Consider the following 14,155-nt stretch of genomic DNA (forward strand, 5'->3'; position numbering starts at 1 on the left):
AATAAGCAATAACAGGGACAAATGATCTGACTGAAAACTTGAGTCTTTGATGACTGAATTCCAGATAGGACTAGCTGAAAGTCACACATGAATATTCTGGTAAAACTTCTGAACTCCTAAAATAAAGAGAAACTCATCAACACTCCAGAAGTTGTTTCAAATCACTTACAAAGGAAAAGAGAATTCTCATCTACAATACTGAAATTTTTAAAACAGTGGAACAACTAGAACACCACACAATAAACTTTTCCATATACATAGTTACTTAGCATTATCTGTGGTAGTTACGTTCCATAAAGTTTCTGAAGATACTAAATTAGACTATTAAATCATTGCTAACAGGGGAAATAAAGGGTTAGATTCCTATGAGCCTGTGGTCACATTTCCATGCACTGATCAATGCATAACCTTGTTTTATGTGTATTTCTGTTTAAGACAGCTTATTTAATGGATAAATATACTGTTGATTTATTAACCTCAAACTCAGACCCAATAGCATATACCAAATGTGAACAGGCTGAATTCTGCTTTCCAAAAATTATACCACCATGTAAAAGAAACATATTAGGCCGGTGCAGTGGCTCAAGCCTATAATCCCAGCACTTTGGGAGGCCAAGGTGGGCAGATCACTTGAGGTCAGGAGTTTGAGACCAGCCTGGCCAACACAGTGAAAGCCCATCTCTACTAAAAATACAAAAATTAGCTGGGCATGGTGACATGCACCCGTGATTTCAGCTACTCGGGAGGCTGATGCGGGAGAATCGCTTGAACCTGGGAGGCGGAGGTTGTAGTAAGCTGAGATGATGCCACCGCACTCCAGCCTGAGCGATATTATGTACATGCAAATATTTCAAAATCCAAAAACATCAGAAATCTAAAATACTTCTGGTCCAAAGCATTTTGGATAAGAGATACTCAACATTTATTATGAAATATTTGGAGGTCATTACATAGAATTAGTTAGATCTACCATGAAGTAATGGGTGACAGAAAGCCATCGTGTATCTTTCAGTGGAAAAGATACACTTTGTTAAGCGTATATATTTTTTAACAAAGTGTGTGAGTGTTTTGTTAAGAAATAATGACTCCTTTCTTTCCTTCCCCACTGGAAAAGCCTGGTATTTCTCAGAATGCCAAATCAAATGATGATTCTTTCTGCATGCAATCCTTTTCAGCCTCTGATGGCAGCATGTTTTCGGGGCAGTGCCTCTACTGGAGCAAAGTTGAAGCACTTACACTGGAGACAAAAAACTTAGAGGAGTTATCAGAAATTTTGTCAACCTCATAAAAACCTTAGTTTTAATCTAAACAATGTGGCAGAGATCAGTTAATTTTAACATGATTAAGTTACTTTTACACGGAGATTTGATCCCAAACAATTTTGATACTTTGGCTATAAAGGAGTACAGAGAAATTGGCTTTTTAAAGGAGCACATACAACTCTAAAATGTCTTACAACACTTACTTGGGGGAAAGCACCGGAGGACTGACAAAAGACCGAAGTGCATCTTTCACCATGTCTTGCATGAGATGAGTTCCAAAGACCTTTTTGTTATCCACCAGGAAAGTGGTCTTAAAACAAATGTTACATATTAGTTATGGTGTCACGCACAGAGTTGTCATTACTATGAAATGAGTATACTGATAAATACCACAGACTACACAAGTGATTAAAATATAAAAAGGTCGTGAAAATTTTTTATAAATTGCTGTCTCCACAATGAGTGTTACTTATTAATCCTTATTGAAGGTGAATTCTGATGTAGAATAAAAAATGTACAGAAATAAAAATCTCCCAAGAGTAGTAATATTAAAATAGTCAAAATAAACTGACTAATCAGATTATGTCAAATAGCTAATGTATTAAAAAATGCTTCATAAACTATGAAATAGTAAATGGCTATAAATGTTATTTGATAATCCTATGTTTACCTCTAAGGAATGTTTTGTAACATATACAAATATTTAAATATTTAAATAACATATACAAATATTTGAACATGAAAAAATTTAAAACAATTTGCATTTAATAATGTTTTAATTTCCTTCCCTTAACAATCCACTGTAATTTAATATTTAATATACCATACCTTGATTTCCTAATACTGTTTTTAAATTTTATTTTAAATTCACATATAGTAAAACTTACATGTTTGTTGTACAGTTACAAGTCTAACAAAAGCATAGTTTTTCAAATTAGTCTCACAATCAAGATACAGAACAACCTGTATCACCCTAAAAACATTCCCTCATGGAATCCCTTTGTGGTCAAACACTCCTACCGCCCCAAACCCCTGGCAACCACTGATCTGCTCTCCAACTCTATCGTTCTGCCATTTCCAGAATGTCATTAAAATGAAATCATATAGCCTTCTGAGTCCGGCTTCTTTCACCCAGCAGTTGAGATTCGTTGGCATTGGTAAGTGTATTATACTTCATTTTATTTCTGAGTAGTATTCCTCTGTGCAGGTACCACAGTATGTTTATCCACAGTATGTACCACACTGACCAGCTCAAGAACATGGGGTTGTCTGTTTTTGATGATCATGAACAAACAGCTCTGCACATTTGCAGAGGTTTCCAGAAGAATGTCAAATTTCACTTCTCTTAGGCAATCAACTAGGAGTGTGAGCTACATGTTTAATTTATAAGAATGTGCCAAGCTACTTTCCAAAGTAGCCGAACCACATTACATTCCTATCACCAAATACATCTTCGTCAGCACTTGGTATTATCACATTTTTTTTTTTTGAGATGGGGTCTCACTCTGTTGCCCAGGCTGGAGTGTAGTGGTGTGATCTTGGCTCACTGCAACCTCTGCCTCATAGGTTCAAGCAATTCTCTGCCTCAGCCTCCCAAGTAGCTGGGATTACAAGCGCCTGACACCATGCTGGACTAATTTTTGTATTTTTAGTACAGATGGGGTTTCCCTATCTTGGCCAGGCTGATGTTGAACTTCTGACCTTGTGATCCACCCACCTCCACCTCCCAAAGTGCTGGGATTACAGGCATGAGCCACTGCACCTGGCCAGATTTTTTTTTACGATATTCTAAAAGGTGGATAGTATTTCTGTGGTTTAATTTGCATTTCCCTAATATTTTCCATGCTGGATTTGAATATTTAATATACTGAATACTGTTGAATATTAACCATATGAGATTTGCACCTAAGTATTTCATTTTTTATGTTAGTGTAAATAGTTCGGTTTTTAAATTTTGATCTCCCATTGTTCATTTCAAGTATATAGAATTACAACTGCTTTTTGTATAATGACTTCATATCCTATCATCTCATTAAATTCACTAATCAGTTCTAGGAACTTCCTTGTAAATTCCATGGGCATCCTACATGGAAAATCATGTCATCTCCAAGTAGACAGTATTTTTTCTTCCTTTCCAATCTGTATGTCATTTATTTCTTTTTCTTGCTTTATTGCGCTGGCTAAGATTTCCAGTGTTGAATAAGAGCGAAGTGGGCATCTTTATCTTCTTCCCATTCTTGGAGGAAACCATTTAGTCTTTCATCATTAAGTATGATGTTAGCTGTAGGGTGTTTTTGTATATGTCCTTTATCAGGTTTAGGAAGTTCTCTTCTGTATCCAGCTTTGCTAAGAGTTTCAAATCACGAATGGATGTTGAATTTTGTCAAATGATTTCTGTGAATATACTAAGATTTTAGATAATATGGTGTATTATGCTGACCAATTTTCAAATGGTGAACCAGGCTTGATTCTTAGGATAAATCTCACTTGGTCATGGTGTACTACCTCTTTTTATATATTGTTGAATTTGATTCATTAATAATTTATTGAAGATTTTTACATCTGTGTTCGTGGAATAAGATTTTTAGATCTGTGTTCATGAGGAAACTATGGTCTATAGTTTTCCATGTTTGTAATTTTGGTTTGGTTTTGATAGAGTAAATTCTGGCTCATATGAGTGTTCTTGCCTCTTTTATTTTCTGGAAGACACTGCAAGGAGCTGGCCTGGAGTTTGCATTGTTAGGTTTTTAACTCTTAAGTTCATTTTATTTAACAGATAAGAAATTATTCAAATTATCTGTTTCTTCTTGAGAGAGTTTTGGTAGTTTGTATCTACATTTAAAGGAATAGGTCCATTTTATCTGCTTCTGCATTTATGGATAGAGTTGTATATCCCATTACTATCCTTTTAATGTTTACAGAGTCTGTAATACCCTTTCTTTCATTCTTGATATTAGTCATTTCTATTTTTCTCTTATGTCTCATTAGAGGTTCATTGACTTCACGAATATTTTCAAAGAATGAGCTTTGGGTTGCACTGATTTTCTCCACAGTTTTTCTGTTCCATATTTTACTAATTTCTGCTCTTCATTATTTCCTTCCTTCTGTTTACTTTAATTTGCTCTTCTTTTTCTGGTCTCATACAGTGGTAGCTTAAATTACTAACTGTAGACTTTTTTTTTTTTTTTTGAGACAGGGTCTGATTCTGTTGCCCAAGGTGGAACGCAGTGGTGGGATCACAGATCACTGCAGCCTGGACTTCCCAGTTCAAGCGATCCTCCAACCTCAGACTCCTGAGCAGCTGAGACCACAGGCATGCACCACCACACCCAGCTCATTTCTTATAGACTGGGTTTTGCCATGTTGCCTAGGCTGGTCTTGATCTCCTGGACTCAAGTCATCCACCCACCTCAGCCTCCCAAAGTGCTGGGATTACAGGTGTGAGCCACCGTGCCAGGCATACTTTCCTTTCATATAAACATTTAACGTGGCCAGGCACGGTGGCTCACACCTGTAATCCCAGCACTTTGGGAGGCCGAGATGGGTGGATCACCTGAGGTCGGGCATTTGAGACCAGCCTGGCCAATGTGGTGAAACCCCATCTCTACTAAAAATACAAAAATTAGCTAGACATGGTGGTGTGCGCCTGTAATCCCAGCTACTCGGGAGGCTGAAGCACAAGAATCACTTGAACCCAGAGGCGGAGACTGCAGTGAGACAAGAGCATGCCACTGCACTCCAGCCTGGGCAACAGAGTGAGACTATCTCAAAACAAAAACAAAACAAAAAAAATTCAATGCTACAAATTTCCCTCTAAGTACTGCTTTAGTTGTAGCTCACAGATTTTGGTATGTTATATTTTGATTTTCATTCAGTTCAAAATATTTTTGAACTCCCCTCAAGACTTCTGTCTTTGACCCATGTGTTACTTACAACTTGTTTAATTTCAAAATATTTGGAGATTTTCCTGGATACCTTTCTCTTGTTGGTTACTAGTTTAATTCTAAAATAAGAAAGATACTTTGCGTGATTTTGATTGTTTTTGAATTACTGAGGTTTGTTTTATGAGCTAGGATATGACCTTGATGAATGTCTAATGCTTAAAGTTAATACTTCAATTTAAAAATACACAACACTAACTGGAAAATTCTTTAAAAGCATCTACTTTTTGTTCAATCAACCAATAAAACAATGTCAATACACATATAATGTTTAAAGAAGTATTTTGAGACTAAGTGGAACTTACCTGTAACAGAGATCTTGAAAGAACACATGGTGACTGTTCACTAAATTCACAGAAAAAATCCTAATAGATACATAAAGAAAAAGCAGTGTCATTAATAGATTAAATAAAAGCTAAAAATACTTCATCATATAGAGTATAACTTTTACTAGACCTTCTGGAAATGACATAGTACCAGAGTTAAAATATGACAAATAAAGGTTATTTCTATAGAAATTGTTTAATTGTATAAAAGGGACAATGGATAATTCTAGACTCTAAAAACTTTTCTTAAAAAAACTGACCAATCATGGAATTATGTGGATACTATTAAATTTGTATGCCATAAAAATAATACCAACAATAATTTACTAAGTCATGGCAGAACTTTAGTTCCTATTTCACAGAAATAAATTCCAAGTAACTAAGTCAACTGGATGCACATTACTGACTGTTTTCACAGAAATAAATTCCAAGTAACTAAGTCAACTGGATGCACATTACTGACTGTTGCTGACTACAGGCAAAGACCAAAAGATACGGGTTACTGAGCAAGAGTCTACCAAGTGATCAAATAAGCCTAAGTGTCACCTGCTGGATCACATGCCAAAGCTTCAACACCAAAAGTACCTCACTAACATACCCCACTCTGAAACCGGAGACAAGAAGTCAGCTTCAAATAAAGACCCTACAGAAAGCCTCGGCCCAGTGAAAACATCCAGAAAAGAAGTCTACTGACTATACTCAATCTACAATGCAGTTACAGGAACATCCACACACAGAGATGAGAAAGAACCAATGCAAGAACTATGGTAACTCAAATGGCCAGAGTGTCATATGTCCTCCAAATGACTGCACCAATTCTCCAAAATGAGTTCTTAACCAGGCTGAACTGGCTGGAATGACAGAAATAGAATTCAGAATATGGACAGGACCAAAGATCATAGAGATTCAGGAGGATGGCAAAACCCAATCCAAGAAAAATAAGAATCATAATGAAGTGATACAGGAGCAGAAGGATAAAATAGCTGGCATAAAAAAGAACCTAAAAGGTCTGACAGAGCTGAAAAATACAAGAATTTCACTATGCAATCACAAGTATTAACAGCAAAATAAACCGAGGTGAGGAAAGAATCTCAGAACTTGAAGACTGGTTCTCTGAAATAAGACAGTCAGACAAAAATAAAGAAAAAAGAATAAAAAGGAATGAATAAAACCTCTGAGAAGTATGGGATTACGGAAAGAGGCCAACTCTGAATCACTGGCATCCCTGAAAGGGAGGGGGGAGAAAGCGAACATCTTGGAAAATATATTTCTGAGTATTGTCCGTGAAAACTTCCCCAACCTTGCTAGAAAAGCCAACATTCAAATTCAGGAAATACAGAAAAGTCCTGCAAGATTCTACACAAGCAGATCATTCCCAAAGCATACAATCCTTAGGTTTTCCAAAGTCGAAATGAAACAAATGTTAAAGGCAGCTACAAAGAAAGGGCAGGTAACCTAAAGAGGGATCTCCATCAGGCTAAAAGGAGACCTCTCAGATGAAACCCTACAAGAAGAGATTGGGGGCCTATATTCAACATTCTTTTAAAAATCTTCAACCAAGAATTTCATATTCCACCAAACTAACCTTCCTAAGTGAAGGAGAAATAAGATCCTTTTCAGATGAGCAAAGGTTGAGGGACTTCATTACCACCAGTCCTACCTCACAAGAGGATCTTGAAAGGAGCACTAAATATAGAAATGCAAGACTAATACCAGCTAATACAAAAACACACTTAAACACACAGATTAGAGTCACTATAATGTAACCACAAAAACAAGCCAACACAATAACCAGCTAACACCATAATGACAGGATCAAATCCACACCATACTAACCCGAATGTAAACGGGCTAAATGGCCCACTTGAAAAACAGAGTGACAGCTGGATAAAAAAGCAAGATCTACTGATGTGCTATCTTCAAGAGACTCATCTCACACATAATGACACTCATAGGCTCAAAATAAAGGGATGGAGGAAAATCTTCCAAGCAAATGGAAAACAGAAAAAAGCAGGGGTTGCGATCCTAATTTCAGACAAAACAGATTTCACACCAACAAAGATCAAAAAAGACAAGGAAGGGTATTACATAAGGGTAAAGGGTTCAATTCAACAAGAAAACCTAACTATCCTAAATATATATGCACTCAGATTCCTAAAGCAAGTTCTTAAAGACCTACAAAGAGACACAACTCCCACACCATAACAGTGGGAGACTTCAACACTCCAATGACAGTATTAGATGGATCATCTAGACAAAAAATTAACAAAGATATTCAGGACCTAAACTCAGCACTGGACCAAATGGATTTGATAGACCTTTACAGAAGTCGCCACTCAAAACAACAGAATATACATCCTTCACATCACCACATGGCACATACTCTAAAACTGACCACATAATTGGACATAAAACAATACTCAACAAATGTAAAAGAACTGAAGTCATACCAAACATACTCTTGGACCACAGCGTAATAAAAATAGAAGTCAACACAATGAAAATCACTCAAAACCATGCAATTACATGTCAATTAAACAACACGCCCCTGAATGCCTTTTGGGTAAATAATGAAATCAAGGCAGAAATCAAGAAGTTCTTTGAAAACAATCAGAACAAAGATACAACATACCAGAATCTCTAGGATACAGCTAAGGCCGTGTTAAGAAGGAAATTCATAGCATGTATTGTCCACATCAATAAGTTAGAAAGATCTCAAACAACCTAACTTCACAACTCAAAGAATCAGAGAAACCAAGAACAAAAAATCCCCAAGCTAGCAGAAGACAAGGACTAACAAAAATCAGAGCTGAAATGAGGGAAATCAAGACACGAAAACCCATTCAAAAGATCAACAAATCCTGCAATTAGTTTTTTGAAAAAAATTAATAAAACAGGCTACTAGCTAGACTAATTAAGAAGAAATGGGAGAAGATCCAAATAAACATAATTAGAAATGATGAAGGGAATACTACCACTGACCCTAAAGAAATAAAAACAACCATCAGAAACTACTATGAACATCTCCACACACACAAACTAGAAAACCTAGAAGAGATGGATAAATTCCTGGATATAAACACCCTCCCAAGACTGAGCCAGGAAGAAATTGATTCCCTGAACAGACCAGTAATAAGCTTCAAAATGGAATGAGTAATAAATAACCTACCAACCAAAAAAAAAAAAAGGCCAGGACCTGACGGATTCACAGGTGATTTCTACCAGATGTACAAAGAAGAGCTGGTACCGTTCCTACAGAAACTATTGCAAAAAACTGAGGAGGGACTTCTCTCCAACTCCTTCTATGAGGCTGGCATCATCTTGACACCAAAACCTGGCAGACACCCAACAAAAAAAGAAGACTTCAGGCCAGTATCTTTGATGAACATTGAAGCAAAAATCCTCAACAAAGTACTTGCAAATTGAATCCAGCAGCACATCAAAAAACTAATTGACCACGATCAAGTAGGCTTCATCCCTGGGAGGCAAGGTTGGTTCAACATACAAAAAATCAATAAATGTGATTCATCACATAAACAGAACTAACGACAAAAATCACATGATTATCTCAATAGATGCAGAAAAGCCTTTTGATAAAACTTAATACCCCTTCATGTTACACTCTCAATAAACTAGGTATTGAAGGACCACACCTCAAAACAATAAGAGTCATCTATGCCAAACCCACAACCAACATTATACAGAATGGGCAAAAGCTGGAAGCATTCTCCTTGAAAATCGGCACAAGACAAGAATGCCTTCTCTCACCACTTCTATTCAACATATTATTAGAAGTCCTAGCCAGAGCAATCAGGCAAGAGTAAGAAATAAAGGGCATCCAAATAGGAAGAGAGGAAGTTAAACTATCTCTATCTGCAGATAACATTCTTTATCTAAATACCCCAGTCTTGGCCTCAAAGCTCCTTCAGCTGATGAATAACCAGCAAAGTTGCAGGATATAAAATTAATGTACGAAATTCCCTAGCATTCTGATACACCACCAACAACAAAACTGACAGCCAAATCAGAAAGACAATCCCATTCACAACTGCCACAAACAAACAAACAAACAAAAACACACACACACACCCCTAGGAATACAGCAAACCAGGGAGGTAAAAAAATCTCTACAATGAGAATTACAAAACACTGCTCAAAGAAATCAGAGGAGACACAAACAAATGGAAAAACATCCCACACTCATGGACAGGAAGAATCAATATAATTAAAATGGCTATACTGCCCAAAGCAATTTACAGATTCAATGTTATTCCTATCAAACTACCAATGACATTCTTCATAGAACTAGAAAAAATTATTTTAAAATGTATATGGAACCAAAAAAGAGCCTGAATAGTCAAGGCATTCATAAGCAAAAGGAACAAAGCTGGAAGAATCACATTACCTGTCTTCAAACTATGCTATAAGGTTACAATGACCAAAACAGCATGGTACTGGCTGGTACAAAAACAGACACATAGACCAATGGAACAGAATAGAGAGCCCAGAAATAAGGCCACTAATCTACAACCATCTGATCTTTGACAAAGTTGACAAAAACAAGCAATAGGGAAAAAACTCCCTACTCAATAAATGGTGCTAGAATAACTGAGCCATAACGCAGAAGACTGAAGCTGGACCCCTTACATCATATGCAAAATCAACTCAAGTATTTTTTTTAATTATTATTTTTTACATTAAATACTTAAATGTAAAACCCAACACTATAAAAATCCTGGAAGGAAACTTAGGCAATATCACCCCGGTCCAAGGAACAGGCAAAGATTTCATGAGAAAGACACCAAAAGTAATCACAACAAAAGCAAAAACTGACAAACGGGTTCCAATTAAACTTAAGAGCTTCTGCAGAGCAAACGAAACTGTAAACAGACAACCTACAGAATGGGAGAAAATATCTGCAAACTATGCATCTGACAAAGGTCTAATATCCAGCATCTATATGGAACTTAAACTTACAAGAGAAAAACAACCCCATTAAAAAGGGGACAAAGGACATGAATAGATACTTCTCAAAAGAAGACATACGTGCAGCCAACATGCATATGAAAAAAAGTTCAATATCACTCATCATTAGAGAAATGCAAATCAAAACCACGAGATACCACCTCACAGCAGTCAGAATGGCAACTGAAAAGTCAAAAAGTAACAGATGCTGGTGAGGTTGGAAAGAAAAGGGAACTCTTCTACACTGTTGGTAGGAGTATAAATTAGTCCAGCCATTGTGGAAAGCAGTATGGCAATTCCTCAAAGAGCTAAAAGCAGAACCGCCATTTGACCCAGTGGTCCCATTACTAGGTATGTACCCACAGGAATACAAAGCATTCTACCACAAAGACACATGCACACGAATGTTTACTGCAGCACTGTTCACAATAGCAAAGACATGGAATCAACCTAAATGCCCATCAATGACAGACTGGATACAAAAATTGTGGTATGGTCAGGAGCAGTGGCTCTCACCTATAATTCCAGCACTTTGGGAGTCCGAAGCAGGCCAATCACCTGAGGTCAGGAGTTCGAGACCAACCTGGCCAACATGATGAAACCCTGTCTCTACTAAAAACACAAAAATTAGCCAGGCATGGTGGGGCACACCTGTAATCCCAGCTAAATCCCAGCTACGTGGGAGGCTGAGGCAGGAGAATCGCTTGAACCCAGGAGGCAGAGGTTGCAGTGAGCCGAGATCATGCCATTGCACTCCAGCCTCAGCAACAAGAGCGAAACTCTGTCTCAAAAAAAAAAAAAAAAAAAAAAAAGAAATTGTGTTACATATACACCATGGAATATTGTGCAGCCATAAAAAAGAACAAGATCGTGTTTTTTGTGGGAACATGGATACAGCTGAAGGCTATCATCCTTAGCAAACTAATGCAGGAAGAGAAACCAAATCCTGCATGTTCTCACTTACAAGTGAGAGCTAAATGGTAAGAACTTATGAACACAAAGAAGGAAACAACAGACACTGGGATCTACTTGAGTGGGGAGGGTAGGAGGAGGGAGAAGAGCAGAAAAGGTAAGTATTGGGTACTGAGCTTAATACCTGGGTGATGTAATAATATGTACAACAAAACCCTGAGATGCGTGTTTATTTATGCAACAAACCTTCACAAGTACCCCCAAACATAAAATTGTTTTTAAAGAAATTTATCTAAAAATGAAGAGATACAGGTTTATATGTAGATGTAAAACCAGACGACAAAATACACTGAAATGCTAACATCTATAAAGGGTGGGACAGCAGTTATTTATCATCTTCACAGTTCTCTGCATCTTCCAAATTTTATAGTTAAATAGTAATGTATGTATTTTAATACTTGGATTTGTTAATGATAACTATTTGGGCTTGGGATAGCAGCTCTTCAGAAACCGAAACCAGAATAAATGCCTATTCAGGCATCTATGTGATCAAACTCTTTATTAAGAAATCCTAGGCCGGGCGCGGTGGCTCAAGCCTGTAATCCCAGCACTTTGGGAGGCCGAGACGGGCGGATCACGAGGTCAGGAGATCGAGACCATCCTGGCTAACACGGTGAAACCCCGTCTCTACTAAAAATACAAAAAACTAGCCGGGCGAGGCGGCGGGCGCCTGTAGTCCCAGCTACTCGGGAGGCTGAGACAGGAGAATGGCGGGAACCCGGGAGGCGGACCTTGCAGTGAGCTGAGATCCGGCCACTGTACTCCAGCCTGGGCGGCAGACCGAGACTCCGTCTCAAAAAAAAAAAAAAAAAAGAAATCCTGCAGCTTGCTGAGAAAAGTCTAAAGGATCACTGACAATGCCTCAGCTACCTACCCTTGGTTAGAACCAATGTGGGTCCCCCTAAGGTACCTGCAATGGGCCATGGTTTCCTCAGAGGGCTCAGCGAAATGGACCGACAATAATGGCAGACAACTTAGCCTTCAATATCAGGAGCCTGTCACAACCCAAGTCAGCCCTGTTGCTTACTAAAAAAAATATTTTAAAGTCCGTTTGCCTACCGACACAACTGGTAAAACAACCATATACATTAAAAACGTATTACCTTATGGTTGATATGGGTTTATAGGTTGATTTTACCTAAAGACCTTGCGATTAATCTAGTGAACACAAATGTATATCCATGTAACAATTACGATTAAAAAAAGTCAATGTGGCAGAAAAGAGTAAGAAAATAGATATTCTCATTTAGTCATCTAATTTGGTTACTTTAGAACCTCTGAACCTTAGTTTGTTTAGATGTAAAACTGTCTGTGATCTTTTTCCTAGGAACTTTTAAAATTCTGATTCTTATAACACAGTATAAGAAAGCAAATGCAACGTAAGGTATTAAAGGCATAATGAGTGAAAGTTATTAAAAGAATGAAGACTTAAGCTGGGTTTTAATGACAAAAAAATTAATAGAAGGAAAAATAAAGAACACAAACAAAAGCACAAATCTTTACTATCAACTATTTCGCAGAGACTGCTGCTAAATGCTGGGAGTATAAACTATATACTGTGTGATCTCAAGGAACACAGGTACAGTGGCAACCAGCAACCAAAGGGGAAGATTTCACAGAGGAAATGACATGGGGCTAGCAATTCCATACCTTGGCGTGTAAGGTAACAAATGCCTAGCTATGCCACAGATGTCAGTGTACTTACGTCCTAAGAACAACAGTACTGTCTCGCACATTTTCTACCTTTCCTACTAACCTTACATGTGCTACTATAACCGTACTAATTAAAAAGCTTTTCTGCTGTCAGCAGGTACAGGAGAAAAAAACAAAAAACAAAAAAAAAGCTCCATCTCTGAATGTTCTTAAAATGAGCCCTGTTTTTCTATATTTTAACCCATAAAAAATATTAATCCAAAATATGATAGTTAAAAATGCACCTAGCAGCTTCGTTTTTTAGGAATTTATCTTAAGGGGAAAGGAAGCATATAATAAAAAGATTTACCTATACATATGTTCATCTTAGTATTGTCTGTAACACTGAAAATTACCTAAATGTAATTTACATGAATGAAATGAAAAAACTTGTAATATATGCTTAAAATGGAATACCACACAGCCATTAAAATAATGTAGAATTTGTCATGCATTTGTTGACATGGAAAGGAAGATGTCCATGATACAGAGACAAGCAATTTTAAAAAGCAGGTTACTAAACACCATGATCCTATTTTTATATGTAAAAGTATATATACACACACTTAAGACCCGGCATGGTGGCTCATGCCTGTAATCCCAGCACTTTGGGAGTCCGAGGCGGGCAGATCACGAGGTCAGCAGATCGAGACCATCCTGCCTAACACGATGAAACCCCGTCTCTACTAAAAATACAAAAAATCAGCTGGGCGTGGTGGCGGGCGCCAGTAGTCCCAGCTACTCAGGATGCTGAGGCAGGAGTATGGCGTGAACCTGGGAGGTGGAGCTTGCAGTGAGCCGAGATCGCGCCACTGCACTCCACCCTGGGTAACAGAGCAAGACTCCATCTCAAAAAAAAAATTATATATATATAAAAATTATACACATATATACATATATATTTATATATAAACACACACACACATACACACACTTAAATACATATGTTTATGTATACCAGCATACATATACACATTTATATGTTTTGAAGACAGAA

General features: G+C 37.4%; 1 protein-coding gene across 5 annotated transcripts in view; it reads right to left on the reverse strand.

Annotated features, from left to right (window-relative positions):
* NAA35 (N-alpha-acetyltransferase 35, NatC auxiliary subunit) overlaps window positions 1-14,155 on the reverse strand; it is a 93,151-nt gene that overhangs the window by 13,701 nt on the left and 65,295 nt on the right. For all 5 annotated transcript variants that reach the window (XM_073021458.1, XM_073021459.1, XM_073021460.1 and 2 more), the window contains exons 13-14: window positions 5,509-5,568; window positions 1,466-1,572 (exon numbers count right to left, since the gene is read on the reverse strand). In XM_073021458.1, the coding sequence (XP_072877559.1) occupies window positions 1,466-1,572; window positions 5,509-5,568 (167 nt within the window). The remainder of the gene's footprint in view (window positions 1-1,465; window positions 1,573-5,508; window positions 5,569-14,155) is intronic.

The sequence above is a fragment of the Chlorocebus sabaeus genome, chromosome 12, assembly GCF_047675955.1.
Source record: "Chlorocebus sabaeus isolate Y175 chromosome 12, mChlSab1.0.hap1, whole genome shotgun sequence".
NCBI lineage: Eukaryota > Metazoa > Chordata > Mammalia > Primates > Cercopithecidae > Chlorocebus > Chlorocebus sabaeus.